The sequence below is a fragment of the Hippopotamus amphibius genome, chromosome 5 (assembly GCF_030028045.1).
Source record: "Hippopotamus amphibius kiboko isolate mHipAmp2 chromosome 5, mHipAmp2.hap2, whole genome shotgun sequence".
Lineage (NCBI taxonomy): Eukaryota > Metazoa > Chordata > Mammalia > Artiodactyla > Hippopotamidae > Hippopotamus > Hippopotamus amphibius.
Genome location: NC_080190.1, coordinates 107,080,366 through 107,096,041, shown reverse-complemented (window position 1 = coordinate 107,096,041; position 15,676 = coordinate 107,080,366). Strand labels below are relative to the sequence as shown.

General features: G+C 39.4%; 1 protein-coding gene across 1 annotated transcript in view; it reads left to right on the top strand.

Moving 5' to 3' along the window:
• STMN2 (stathmin 2) overlaps positions 1-15,676 on the top strand; it is a 50,997-nt gene that overhangs the window by 27,127 nt on the left and 8,194 nt on the right. Inside the window, exons 2-4 of the mRNA XM_057737204.1 lie at positions 23-118; positions 3,816-3,988; positions 14,587-14,778. Coding sequence (XP_057593187.1) covers positions 23-118; positions 3,816-3,988; positions 14,587-14,778 — 461 coding nt within the window. The remainder of the gene's footprint in view (positions 1-22; positions 119-3,815; positions 3,989-14,586; positions 14,779-15,676) is intronic.

Sequence of the window (15,676 nt, the reverse complement as noted above, 5' to 3'; positions counted from 1 at the left end):
AATCTTGAGCCTTTTATTTCAGCCTACAAGGAAAAAATGAAGGAGCTGTCCATGCTGTCACTGATCTGCTCTTGCTTCTACCCAGAACCTCGCAACATCAACATCTATACTTATGATGGTGAGTTGTCTACAACAGAAACGCCCCTGCTGGCCGGATCAGTTGGCAAAGCTTGGACATACTTGTTTCTGTCTCACAGCTCCTGATATAATGAAATCAATATTTTGTAGATCTTACTATTGACTTGCCGGGACCAGCTAATGGGTCTTATTGATTGCCATTTGCTCAAAACAGTATGAGTTTGATGCTAATAACAGCACCTTAATGTCTCTTCAGAAACATGGCTGAGTTGTTCTTAGATATTGCATTCAGCATATCAACATCCACAATGTGTCCAAGGCTTTTCTTTGCAAATAATGTAATACGCTAAGCTGTAATTAGAGGAGATCACAATTTGGAAGAAAACCTTTCATAGTTAGAAAACTCAGGAGAGAAGATCAACCACCATCACAGTGTTTGCTTTAGTGCAGTCTTTATAAAATCCCCATATTTTGTATATGTGTGTCAACAACCTAATTAAGTTCCAATAATAAAACCAACTTAGGACTGAAGCCCCAGATAAAGAGGATTTTGAAAGAAAATCCTGAAAAATTGGCATAGCTATGCACCTTATTTTGCAGTAAAACCCTTTTGGTTTGATTTATCCTGACTCATACTACTTAGTTTGAGTAGCTTCCTGGTTCTGCCACTATCTGCATGACCTTGGGCAGGTAACTTAGATTCTTTGAGCCTGATTAATCTCTAGTATCTTCCTCTCAGTGTTGCTGTGGGGTTTAAATGGTTTCATGCAAGTTTGTGGGTTTAAATGATTTCATGTTTAGCACAGAGCCTGGCCTCCTGTAAACATTCAAAAGGGTAGCTGTCATGATCCACGATACCATCTTCACTTAACTCAGTCCATTTAATCAAGGTGTTTGGTGCAGTTATATATGTAGTAGATAAAGCTGGGGCATATCTTGCTACCTGCTTGGCTCACAACAATTTTTCTTTTCCATGTGTATAAGGTACATTAAAGGTAAGGTGAAGGGATCTATGGCAGTTAACCCCTTCTAAATCTTCCAGGACTCAAAGGCATTTTTTTCTTTCCAACTGATTCTATCATGGCACAAGCATCATAAATAGGAATTAACTATTTCACAAGGAAATATGATTCATGCAAAAATGATTTCTATTTCCAACCAAAACTATTTCAGTCAGCAAAGACACTGGACCGATCCTTAATTTGCTAAATGCGGCTGTGACTAATTATCCAGCTCCATTCCGTCTGAGACTGCAATATCTCACCGTGTGTTGTTACTGAGACTCCAGTGATGAATACGGCTCAGGCCTCTTCTTCAAGGCACTCGTGGCCTTGTAGAAGAGAATTACAGCATGTGAATAATCAGTAAGTGGAGCGCAGTGTATTATGTGCTGAGACAGCATTTACCTGTAGGACACAGAAGGCAGTGATGGTTTCTCTTCTGTAAAGGATTAGAGGCGGGGAAACGAAAATCAGAAGTTACATATAAGCTGAGTCTTAGAAGTCAGATAGACAATTCAACATAGCTCATGAACTGCTTCCTAAAACAATTGGTAGAGAATTTCAAATTCCCAAAGTCTTTAACCTTGTATTGTGTTTTTATATTAAATAACAGTGTGAAATGTTTATTGTAGACAAATATTATAACAAGAATTGATAGTTATTATTACTATTTACATTTATAAACACAGTGCTATGGCTTGTGCTTTACATTTAGCATCCTTTATATCTTTTTTTTTGGAACATCTTTATAATTTAATTTTCTTAACAGCTGTATTGAGGTAACTTACAAAACTCTGCACGTATTTGATGTACATAATTTGATTAATTTGGACAAATGTCCTTCATCTTTTAGTCGTCACAACAGTCTTATGAGAAAGGTGCCTTTTATCTCCATCTTTTACCTGAGGAAATGAAAGCCCAAAGAAATGAATTAACCTTTCCAGTATCACATCCTAGCAAGAAGGGCTTACTATTTGAACTGCAGATAGGCAGTTCTGATTTCGGAGTCTAACTCCATATCAGAAAAGGGATTTTTATTTGCCCCTGTTGTATTGAAATCCTTCTCCATAAGTTTACATAATTTTTATAGAATTGTACTTAAGATATAAGTACACATTTGTATGCCTTCAGGAAGATTTTAACTATTTTTACGTTTGTGAAAAAACCCACATCATTTTTAATATACTTATTGAATTGACCTTGTCTATACGATCTATTAGCATTCACGGATCTAAATAAAGTCAGTTCCTGTTCACCTGGGGTCTCACCTGACCACAACCTCAAAGTGTACTAACCAGGGTGCTAAAAGAACATTAATGGAAGCTAATAGTCACGTCAAGAGAAGTAATATTTCTTCTCTGCTCTGCTCTAGTCAGGACTAGCCTGGAGACCCGGCCAGCTTGGCTGCCACAATTTTCAAGAGACATTAATAAATTAGTGAGCCCTGTGAGGTTAGGGAGTGATGCAATAGTAAAGATCTAGAAACAGTGTCGCTTTAGGGCACGGAGGATGCTTTAGACTGGGGGAACATCTGAAGTGGAAAATCAAAACTATTTTAAAATACTTGAAACTGGTGATGCACAACAGAGACTGGCCTGACTTTGGGTGGTTTCAGAGGACCAAACAAGGACCAGGGAGCCGAAATGACAGGGGTGCAGCCTGGGGTTCAAAATTAAAAAACACGCATCTAAAAGCGAGAGCTGCCCAATGAGCTTTTTAGAATCTGTATGTTCTACTAAGCTGTACGTTGTGTAATTACACAAATGTCCTAGCAGATGCCAGCTGTCACTCTGTCTTATATTATAAATTATATTCTCTTACATGATCAATCATACTGGGCGTTTATTTTCAGGTTTTTGTCCATTTGCATATTAGGCAGCTATTGAATTTAAATATTTTTAAAGGCACAGAGTGTATACATTAGATAAGCAGATGTTGCCCCCTCCCTCCCCCACCACAGTGCCTCTTCCCCCAGCTCCTGTCTACAGCTGAGAGAGGATGAAGGACATTCTAAGTAGCAACAAAGTAGAAGCAAAGATGTTATCACGGGACCCAGTCTTATTGTCTTGACTAGACTGTAAGCATCTTGAAGACAGGGATCCCCATCACAGTGTCCCCAGAGTGGACATTACACTGCTAGATGACTCAGATCAGCAGACACGCTGAAGGGCAAAACAGGAAACGGCAGGACGCCTGGCACACGAGCCTTGACTGGGCGAAATATTTCCAAACATTCAGGGAGCTACGTTGGTTCTAACACAGCTCCTGTGATTTCCAACCACAGGATTGGATGTGAGAACCGGAGGACTTTGCTATTTTCCTCATTATTTAGTCTGAAAATGCCTCCAGCCATGGTAATTTCCAAAAAAACATAAATAAATCTAAATTTGTGCTACTTCATTTTCATATGAGACTCATCTTCATTCAAAGGGAAAACAAAGTTTACTTTAAAATCAATGCAGGCTATTTTTTTCTTGGCCTGCCTACCACGATTCAGCTCCCTAAGGACATTGTCGAATTTCCCAACAAATATTTATCCAATTAAAATATATCCATAATTATACTAAAGAAAGAGGTCTTATATGTTCAAACAACGTAGAGCAAATGATCACATGGAGCATTTAACTGGTCTTTGCCAGAATAACAAGGCTACTTTTAATTGCCAGAATTCAAATTATTTTAGTAACTCAATGCTTGTGTTCATATGCTTAACCTTCTTAAATATTCATCTCTCAGATATGGAAGTGAAGCAAATCAACAAACGTGCCTCTGGCCAGGCTTTTGAGCTGATCTTAAAGCCACCATCTCCTATCTCAGAGGCCCCACGAACTTTAGCTTCTCCCAAGAAGAAAGACCTGTCCCTGGAGGAGATCCAGAAAAAACTGGAGGCTGCAGAGGAAAGAAGAAAGGTAACTTTTCCTATAGGTCTTTAAATTCTGCTCTCTTTTCTCCTTACCCTCTCTCTCTCCTCTTCTCTCTCCCTTCTCCGCCTCTCCTCCCTCTTGCGTGTGCGCACACACTTCTAACTGAAGTTCAGGGGACAATGATGTCTGAACCTGTACCATTCCAACACATGTAGGTCTTCTAGACATAGATCCAGGCTAGTTCAAGTAAAAACTGCTGCTTTGAGGCTAGTTGAAACCAAAGATCTCAGACACTGAAAGCATTTCAATGCCCTGGTGCCCTTCCCCCATCTTGGATCCCTTTTGATAAAAGCCTCCCTGCCTTAACGTACCCTCACTGTCAAGAAAACACAGCCTTAGGTAATGTAACTCCAGGGGGTGTGGTGGGAAGAGGTGCTGGAGTGGTAAGCCCTCCCTCTCAGAGTCTGCGTCCTGCCCCCAGCGTAGTACATGGTTTTCCTCTGAACTGGAAAGCACCAGATACTCCCTCTGAGATATTTCCTGCCCTGAAATGCTGTTCACCCCAGGGTAAGGGCCAGAAGCTTGCCCCTGTCCCCAGGCCTCACTCCCTGTCCTTGAAGTTGGTTTGTCCAAGATCAGAACCTTCTCTGGACTCTGTGAGTATCTTCCTCTACCCATTTCTAAGACTTGATGGCATTTCTTTTCTTTGTTCCATTGGTTCTTGTTTGTATTAGAGAGCTTTTTCTTACAGAGCCAAATCTTTAATTTTCCACAATCAGCTGAATAAGAAAAGCCAAGGGTATTAAAAATAGAGGGCATTCAGAAATCCCAAGGACTCTAAACATAGAGACAGAAGTTATGTCTCAATGTGTGTGTCCCAGAGATGTGGTTAGGGGGGTCCATCCCATCAAGATGCTCTTGATGAACCCAAATGAAATTACTGCAGCTAATTCATTCCTGTGTTGTATTTTCCACTGACTTTATCGTGATATATTTTTAGAATGAAGTAGTCACTAAGAATATGCTCCATGCATAGTCTTATGATTTGAGTGGAAACTCTGCATTTATAATAATTTTAAAATTTTATTTAGATGTTTATAAAAAGTCAGCCAATACATTAAACACTTCTATGTTGGATACTTACAAAGAAAATGAAGGTAGTCCTTCTCCTAAAGACTGAATTCTCTAACAGGGAGTGGAGAACAAACCCAAATGTGTGTGTGTGTGTGTGTGTCTGTGTGTGTGTGTGTCTGTGTTTATATATACCTACACACACACACACACTCTCACACACACACTCACACATATGTACATACATATCTACGTAGCATCAAATAGCAAGGCTCAAAGATCTCTAACCCTAGATTCAATTTTCTGAACCCATAAGTACTTTTTGTTTTAACCTTTGTGGTTTGAAAATCTTCTATCTTTGTGTAGCTTACTGATCACAATTTCAATTTTTACTCAAGTGAAGTTCTCTTTACATTCAATGAGTATTTCTTTACATATTATTTATTATATCTGACCCTTTACTGTTATAAATTTGGATTTCAAAAGGAGGAAACTAAGCTACCAACCCAAGGATACGTATAGGCAGTTGCTTTAGAAATAGTCATCAGTTTTTTGTTGTCATTTATAGCTTTCTTCTCATAGTAGAACTGAATTAACGTGTTCAGTTATAGGCCTTTGAGACTGTCGCCAACAGATGTGAATAACTAACTACAATAGTAGAGAGCATGTTATAGTCAAGGTAGTTTAAGTTCTCACCAAAGCATTGGCATCCTACAGGTAACAGGTATAGGTATGGTCATAGGTTGACATATAGAGATGCTATGACTTGATTAGAGTACAAAGTCAGTAACGGAGCTGAAGTTGAAGGTTAGAGATGAAAATTCAACATCATAGTTCAGGATGTTGCTGGTGTATTTAATTTGAAGGAAATTAGTAAAAGAAAAAGAACACAGAGATGATCAAAATTAGCTAGATGGTCTCATAAAATTCCCTGAGTCAACTAATTACTGATTCTGGTAAAATTCAAGGACCCTGACAACAATCAGTTATCAACAATTATACATTTAAACAATTGAATTCAACTAGAAATTGGCCACATGTCTAAAAGACATTTATAAATGTGAGCATCCAGCGTTGTGACACCCAGGAAAAAATGTCCTTTGGAGCCCTTGAAAATCAGTATTTCTTCACACTTCTGCTCTTATTAAAATTTTCCAAGGCAAAAAAATCATTAGATAGATTACGTCCTCGTAGTAGGGTTTTAATGAGAAGAAAATACAACTAATTAACAGAAAGTGCCAACCTAAAAAATCATTAATTGATTTTTTTCTATTGGGTTGCACTGACTTAATTAGCACTCATTTGAAGAACTGTTAATTCTCTTGTAAACAGCCTTGAGCAAGTGCTTATATCTCAGCAGCTATCAAGTGAGGAAATGCATATAACCAAAACCCGGCTCAACTAGCTGAAGCAAAAAGAAGATATGGGACTAAAAGGTCTCAGAATGGTTACAGTTTCAAAGACAGCTTGATCCAGGAGATCGATATTTCTTTTCATATTTATCATTTCTCTCTGCAACTAATTGGTTTCAATACCAAGGAATTTTAGTTTCAGTCAGTCCCGAATTATTTTTCTCACAAATTAGCAACACCAGCAGAAAGAGAGCTTCTCTTAATTTCTCCCTAATAGTTCTATCAAAAGTCCTGAAAATGAGTCTCAATGACTTATACCATGTCACATGCCCAACCCAATCAGATGATACTACATAAAGCAGGACAAAGAGAATTGGTAGTTCTGGGGTGAAAAGTGCTGTTCACATGGGGTAATCAGAAAAGGCCTCTTGAATATGAGAACTTTTGAAAAGAAGCATGAAGGTAGTGAGGGAAAACATTCAAAAAAAAGGCAAGAAGGTAAGGAGTGAGCCATGGGACTCTTTTCTGGAGAAAGGGGGGTGGGTAGAATTTGACGTAAAGAGAATAAGAAGTGCAAAGACCCTGAAGTATAAGTATGCTACGGCTGTTGGAGAAGTAACACAGAGGACAGTGTGGCAGAAGCAGAAGGGCAAGGAAAGAGCCGTAGGAATTGAGCATTTTTAAGGACTCTGACTTCAAATGAAAAAGGAGATCATTGGGAAAATAAAACCATTTCACTACTTGTGGATCACAGCATCTTTTCAGAGAAATACCTGCTTTCAAAAGCTGGGTGACTAGAAAAATAAGTAGTGTTAGAGAAGATATGAAAGTGTTCTAGATGTAGAGGATGTTTCCAGAACTAAGGATACCAAGAGGTGAGGGTGCAAAAGTGTGTTTTCAGGGTGGTGGGTAGACCAGTAGTTTGGGTTAGTGGCCTTGGGTAGGGAGTTGGAGAGCAGTGAGGTGAGATTGTGGAGGGCCTTGAATGCCAGGTTAGGTGCTCAAACTCCATTTTATCTAAGAAATGAGGAGTCACTAAAGGCTTTCAAAAACACACAGATGTACAACCTAGCCCTAAGGGACTAGCAACATTCATCGTGCCCTGCTTCCATTTCCTTTCCTACAAACGAAAAGCTTTTAAAGATTCCACCTACCAAACATACTACATTTAAATAAGTGTTAATCAATTTCTTTTGTCATGGTTATAATCAAAGCAATCTCTAACTGCCAATTAACACTTTTGATTATCATAAAGCAAGCATTTATTCACTAAATTGACATAATTCTAACTCAAAGTAAATATAGAGATAGACACAGAGGTGAAATATGATTTCTGATAGGGATTTTAAAACAAAAAGGTTATGAGTCCCCCTCCCGCTCCATCAGTACTCTTGAAAGGCTTGCTTCTGGGGCCCGAGTTTAGGGACCACGTCTTGGAAGCAGTGACCTAGGCTCTGCTGCTGGAGCCTTCTGGATTTATAGCTGGGGGGCTGCCACTGACTCCTCTCCATGTGGGCTCAAATTCACTTTGTGTTTGGTGTTTTGGAAGTTTCCCCAATCCCTCACTCCATCTATTGATACTATTGCAGCACTGACCATCGGGTCACTACATTAAATGTTCCTCCCTCAGGCTCCTTTGAACCAGAATTAATGCTCCATTCATTGATTAGCTGGTAGAAGCTTATTATGAAAGGAATAAGTCCTTCTCCTGATTTTTTCCTCATTCTTTGATTATCTCTGAGAATCAGTATACACCTCCAAGAGACCACGTTACCTCTTGAGGTCAGCTTGAAGCTCATTATTTGAAATTAAAGTTTCCGTACAGCAGCTTACCCATATGGATGAATTGATATGAACACTTCAGTCATCCATCCATCCATCCATTCATCCATCCATTTATTCATTCAACAAATATTTAGTGAGAGGCAGCAGAGCTAAGCTAACCATACATCCCAGTTGGCCCAGGACAATTCCAGCTTATTCCTGCTGTTTGGGTATCATTATTATCTAATCTCAAAAGTATCCCAGTTTGGACAATAAATAATGTGATTATGGTAAGACAAGCACAGTGTTTAAGAGCATCTTTAAAAGTTAAGAACACATGGTTAAGAGAATGCCTGTGATCAAAGTCTGGTTTCACCACTTAATAGCTGTGTGACTTTGGGCAAGTCACTAATCTCACTATGTCTTATTTCACCCATCTGTAAAAATGAGGCTAACAATAGAAAATACATCCTGGAGTTATTGTGAGAATTAGAAGAGTTATTCCACATAAAGATGTATCACAAGCCCTGTGAAAGTGTCAGCTCTTACTGTGTAAAAACACAATAGTTCCCAACCTCACAGAGATGATCTAGCAAACTCATGATTTTATAAAGAAAGCTTCTCTTTAACACAGATACTAAGATGTTACCACACAATATATTTCATAAATATTTTAAACATTTTAAAATATTAGTTATCAAATTATAAAGACAGTTTGATAGGTGACAGATATGTAAATAATTCAGCCCAACTAAAAGTGGCTTGAAAAAATTAGTATCATGAAAAAAAACGATGAAAACTTAAGGAATTGAATGACATTGATAAAATCTCATGCTACAATAGATTAAATTACAAAGAATGCTACTCAAACCACTCTAGTAAGTTATACCTGGCATACTGACCATATTGGCACAATCAACTCCAAAGATATTGAACCTCTTAAAGAAAGTTGTGTTGCTTATTTTTAATAATATGGCCTTGAAGTGGATCATTTGTCACCAAACCTGATAGACTTACCTTTACCGTTTGTTGGCATCTCACATTGTAAATGGCAACTAAAGTTGAATCCAGGAAAAGAGGGCGTGGTTTGAATAGCAGTGGATTATGAGCTGAAGTGTTGGCTTATTCACAATTCAACATTCAGGAAGTGTTCTGCTCCTTAGAGAACAGACACATGGTCCCCAGACTCTTCCTGTGTGTGAAGAGCCACCCCCATGATTCATTTCCTAGGAGTTAACCACAGTAAATGCACTACAGACTCTGGCAGAAGGACTTATTCTACAGGTCCTTGGATTTTAATCATTTTAAATTTCTTATTATCCTTCTGATTCTTCAACACAGTGAATATTAAGCCCTTTTGTTTTACACAGTTATATTCAATCATCATATTTTAAAAAGCCTTTATTTGTGACTTTAGCTGGATTAATAATTGTTTCTCCATTGTTAACATTAAAGCCAATAATGAGAGACACATCATCTAACCTAGTACCATAACAGCACTTAGGTACTAGGAGATCTAGTGTCTAATAAATGGTTCTAGAAGGCAAGTAATGTATCCAAATGATGAAAAGGGACAAGGAAATAAAGAGGTAGAAATGTGTTTACTTCAGAACATGCAGAAATAGAAACTAGCACTCTCTAACGTATAGTCTTAAATCTCCCCTGTGTACAGAACGTAAAAGGAGTTTTATTATACCACTTAACTCAAATTTATCTTCCATTTCATTTATACAGTAATTGAACGCTTATACTCAGTAATAGAAGAAATGGTAATGAACCTCTTTGGAAAATTATATACTTAAAGTGTTCCTAAATGTACAATAACTCTTCTCACCGTCTCATTATTTTTCTCTTCACATATCTCTCTTGTAATTATTTCAGTGAGACTGAGTTCAATGTGAGGAAGTTTATACCTAGAATAGGTGTTCACCATTAATGTGGCTTTCCTATTACAATAGCAAGACGGAGATGGTCCCTTCATCTCCCAGAACGTCATATTGAATGTCTTAGTTCTATAAATACTTTGCCTTGACATTTGCTATACCAGCTGATCATTACCATGCCCTCATTTTCTTTCCATATTTCAGTGACCTTCAACATTAGATACATGCTACTCAGAAATGTTCCTCCATGGTCAGATCCTTTTCCCGTAAACAATTTATTTTTAACAACTTTTAGCAAATCCCACCTCTCCAGCCTCCCTATCTATCAATCAAGATTCCTTTCTGCTAATCTGCCCAAGCAAGGAATAAAGTAGGAATGCTTATTCGGCCACGTAGCAAAACCTTTACTTCTACTGAAATGAAGGAAAATGCTTCCACTTTTGTATATCACATCCTCACTTTTCTGTTTTAAGGCAGTTTTCTGGACTAAATACTTATTTGCTTTTTGATAGAAATATTAGAATCAGAACCAGTGAGGCTGTGACTGGGAGATTAAAGCTATATTCATAGAGTCAATCTCTCCCTAGGAACAAAGTTAGAAAAGGTTATAGGCGGTGCTATCTGGATGCCAGGTAAGAAAAAAGAATTTTGACTTTCTGCAGCAGTGGAGTTCCAGAGACCCCAGGAACTGAGGTCAAAGCCCTCAGGGTTGTTAGCTCCACAGAAGAATTTAAGAGTTCAGTGTTTGTGAGGAAGAATCAAAACAGGGAGGCAGAAATATTTTCTCAGTGAGGAATTCTTTCCATAATCAACTTCTCATCCTGTATTTTTTTTGATGGACTTGAGCTTTAAATATTTGAAACATATGTAATTATCAGGTGCTATAATGCATGAGTTGAGGCAGTAGTGGCTGTAACACTCCCTCCGGTGTGTAAGGAAAGGCTCCACAGAAGTGAGTGGCCCTGGCCCCGGCTCCGAATGATGGTCAGGCCGCATTTGGCATGTCTCCATCACTGAGCAGCGGCCTCACATGAGAACACTCTGTACTGCCTTCTGTTTCTGTTTCACCCATTAATTGTGCTAAAGAAATGCACTTGACACCTAGGCTGGGTAATCTCATTTAGCCCCAATGGCTGCGAAAGTACTAACGCCATTAATTGAGGCATTTCAAGCTGAGCCAAACTCCACTCAATGCAAGAGGCCTCCCTCCATGACTGATCACGGGCCCTACGGGAGTGTGTGTTCACACAGACCAAATGTGTCCCAACGAGGCACCAAGGCAAGAGATTTGAAAAGGAGTGTGTTGCTCTCTTACCCTTTTAATGCCAAGGCCTTCCCTTCTCAATCCTATTCCCCTGCTGTTTCCTGACTGGTTGTGGCTCTCTCACAAAAGAAAATTAAGAGCGCAAACATAAACATCAAGTTACGACACAGCTCCACCAAGGGCCAAAGTTAATTTGAGCATCTGAAAATTAACAATAACACAGCTGCCTTTTGATAACTCTCCATGGTAACTCTGCGAGAAATGGCCACAGAAAAATCCGGGTCGATCCTATCTAGGGTAGCGCTGGAAGCACTGATCTGTGGGAGGAGATGGAGGGGAAAGACTTGCTAACACACTGAGCAATAAGTTCATGTATCTACTGCCTTCAGCAGCCTTGGCTGATGGACCATGTCATATAGAGGAACACAGCCTAAAAGCACTGCTATAGAGGATTTTGAAAAGTTAAGTTTTGTTTTGCTTTATTTTCACTGGTTTGGTTTGGTTTGGTTTCCTGAAGCTGCCCCATGGCTTTCTGCCCATTCCAAGAGAAACCTAGGGCCCCAATCTTATCCCTAATTCTTGGACACATCGCACCCTTGTTTTGTGATAACCCTCTAGAAAGTTTTCTGGACTGGAGGTTACTGAAATTGAGCTGAACTTTCTGAAATGAAAGATCAAAGCCATTTCCTCCTACTTCTTTGCGGTGCTTCCTTAACTGATAAAATTCCTATCAGTACAGCTTCATTTAGAGGACGTGTGCTGGTGCAGAGGAGGGAGTTAGGGAAGGGCTGACTGTCACCCACCATGGGGACACCTGAATCCACTCACCATCAGTAACTAAAGGAATTTGAACCAATAGCCTGCACACGGGAGATAACCAAGTTTCTACATTTGAGTTTAGTTGTAACAGGAGGTTCAATGCCATCCTCTCCTGTCGCAGGTGTTTTGAGTTTTCCTTTCAATAATAATGGCCACCATTTGCTCAGCACTAACTTACTAATTATTAGACACTGTGCCAAATAGCTTGCAAACATTATTTCATTGGATGCTGGCAAATAAGTCCTATGAGATAGGTACTATATTTATGCATATGCCAAAAAAAATAATTTCATGAAGACTTTTCTCAGAGAGAAACTTTAAACACACACACACACACACACACACACACACCCTTAGTCAGTCCCTCTTTCCCTGTGTCACAATTCAGTAGTCCTGGTAGCAGTAGGTAAGCAAAATCAATGTAGGATGCTTTACCAATAGCCCCACCTAGAGGCAGGAGAATGACTAAGCTAGAAAATATTTTTTCATGTTTCTTGCAGAAAGGCTACATTTGATCTTGAACTTACTTTGTGTTAACATTTTATCATTTTTCATAATAGTTTTTTTGCAAACTATAACAAAGCAAGAATGAAAGGGATCCACTAAAGATGTCAATGAAACCACTATGGGGTTAAAACAAAAAGTGAGGCTGGTTCCCAGAACTGTCTGTTTAATTTCCAATGATTCACTAGACATTTTCCTGATAAACTTCAAAAAAACACATCAACAGAGACTCTTAAGGCTGTCCGATTTTACTATTCCTACAGAATTTTATCTAAAGAAAAGTTTCTTTCCCTGTCAGACTTCATATTGTTTATATACCATGATCTCTCCAGTAAGGCCCCACGACAACTCCAATCAGCTGAAAGGTCTTCCTATTTTTTTTTATAAATGTATTTATTTATTTATTGGCTGCATTGGGTCTTCGCTACTACATGCGGGCCCTCTCCAACTGAGGAGAGTGGGAGTCCACTCTTCACTGTGGGCCACGGGCCTCTTACCATGGTGGCCTCTCTTGTTGCAGAGCATGGGCTCCAGTAGTTGCAACACGCGGGCTCAGTAGTTGTGGCTTGCAGACTCTAGAGAGCAGGCTCAGTAGTTATGGTGCAAGGGCCTAGTTGCTCCACAGCATGTGGGATCCTCCCAGACCAGGGATCAAACCCATATCCCCTGCATTGGCAGGTGGATTCTTAACCACTCCGCCACCAGGGAAGTCCCAGAAATATCTTCCTATTAATGTTTTTAATGGTAATCTATATTTAGCCCATGGGATATTTGTTTGATCTACCATTGTTTAGATATTCACATTTACAATTACTCCTGTGAAGTCTCACCCCAGAGGACCAGCTCATCCTGAGGAATTACCCAGGATGGATGGATACATAATAATTTAGTCCTAAACCTGGATGGTTGAGTATTGGTAAGACTTCTCTTAGCTGCATAATTGTGGAGGAGAAGATGAATGTGGAAAGATGTTAGTATATCCAGGGTCACCAGTATAGGTAGGACTTAAACACAGGCCTAACACCAAAGCCCATGCCAGTGTATTTTCTGAAAAGTAGACTGTGGACTGCCTGCATTATGATCACTAGGGATGCTTATCAAACATACAACTTCCTGGGTCTCACCAAAGAACCACAGAGTCAGAATCTCAAGGTGGATACAGGCCTCGGCATGTTTGTTTATCAAGCAACCCTGTGACTGTTAACATACAGAACCATACGGCCTCCCGATGCCACAGGAGAATTACAGTGCACGAAATGTGGGGGACTTGCAGGAGCGGGGTACACGGGGCTCTGATGTTTCTGCTGTAATCACTGAATAATCACAGGATTTCAAAGATGACCCAGGTGGCCTTGGCATATTCAAGACGGGGCCAGAAAAGGATTTTCTGTTGTCTGTGGCCACATGGCCATGAAGTCTGCACTGTTCCCAAGTGTCCAAAGAGAATTTGGTGCATGAAAAAAAAAGGGCAGAGGTGGGCATGAAATAAAATGAGAAAGTGAATTTAACAGTTTGATTGGGGAAAGTTGAAAGGTTCATTGCAGGGCCCAGCCTACAGCTGATCAAAAACAATGAGGCAGGAAAAGGATGGGAATGTACCCCAGTCCTCACCTGTTTTCCTATTTTCCTTACGCTTCCATGGATGTTGCCATCTGGTGATTAATTACAGCATTTCCCTGTTGCATAAATGCTTAGCAGCAACTTAGTAAAACAAAAACAGAAACTCTTCCAGGAGGGTTAAATGCTTCTTCTTCTAAAACAGTCTGTCTAATAAACTCACAGCTGAAAATTCAGCTCACTACGTTTCCCCACTCACCACATTCTATAGAAAATTCTAAGGCAAGAAGATGAGCAGGGACCTGACAGGAGAGCTCAAGGCTAGAAGTACTATTCATTTGAAAAGAATGCTCTCTTGAATCAGTGGACCACTGTTCCACCAGGTTTGTGTCTGGGTGTTTCTAAGATGGATGTGTTCTTCTTCCCCAGTCTCAGGAGGCTCAGGTGCTGAAACAATTGGCAGAGAAGCGGGAACATGAGCGAGAGGTCCTCCAGAAGGCTTTGGAGGAGAACAATAACTTCAGCAAAATGGCGGAGGAGAAGCTGATCCTGAAGATGGAACAAATTAAGGAAAACCGTGAGGCTAATCTAGCTGCTATTATTGAACGTCTGCAGGAAAAGGTAACCATAACAGAGTCCCGAGCAGATGCACACATCTATATGCAGCACGGCCAGGTGAACTCTCAAATGCCCGGGCACCAGAGATTTCATCAAACTCTGCTGCAGGGTCTCCCGGGGTAGCACGGCCTTAGTGGGTGCTGCGACATGGTTGAGGAGTGGGAGTACGACTTAAAGCTGGAATTCTGTCAGGTTTTTCAGTGGTGAGTAGATTGAGGGAGGTGGATTCCTGCTTTTCAAATGTATAAAAGACTTCTGTTATAAATCTTGGGAATCCTTTTACTGGAAAAATATTAAATTGGAACTATTAAATATTTCAAACAGTAATAAATGATAATATATAGTAAAATGATATATTTAATATTTAGTCTAATAATTAGTATATAATATTAAATATGCAAAGGATTTGTCAAAATATATTTGGACATATTTCCATACATTTGGAAAAATGTATTTATCAGAAAAGGATAGAATATTTATGAACAGCGGAAAATCCATTCTCTCCATGTAGGAAAATCTACATGGAAAGCTAGTAGGGGAAGTTCATTTCCTCAAGTTCTAACATCCTGATGCCTTTCTTCTCACCAACCTGAACATATAGACATTCCCATCAGTCAGGATGAGCAATGCCAGAAATCCTCTGGAAACTGTTCTCTCAGAACCACTGTATCTTTTACTCAGGATAATTGTGAATCAATCTTCATCTCTCATCGTAGGCCCTAAAAAAATAAAATCAAATGGTGTTGCTAGGAATGTTAGTCTTATTATAGGACTGGCAATCAGACCTTTAATATCCAGGGCAAGATTTATATCAATCCAAGGCAATCCAGGAGCATAACTTTTTTTTTTTAAGTTACACATACTTAAACACACAGCATATCCTTCTTGATTTCAGTTGTAA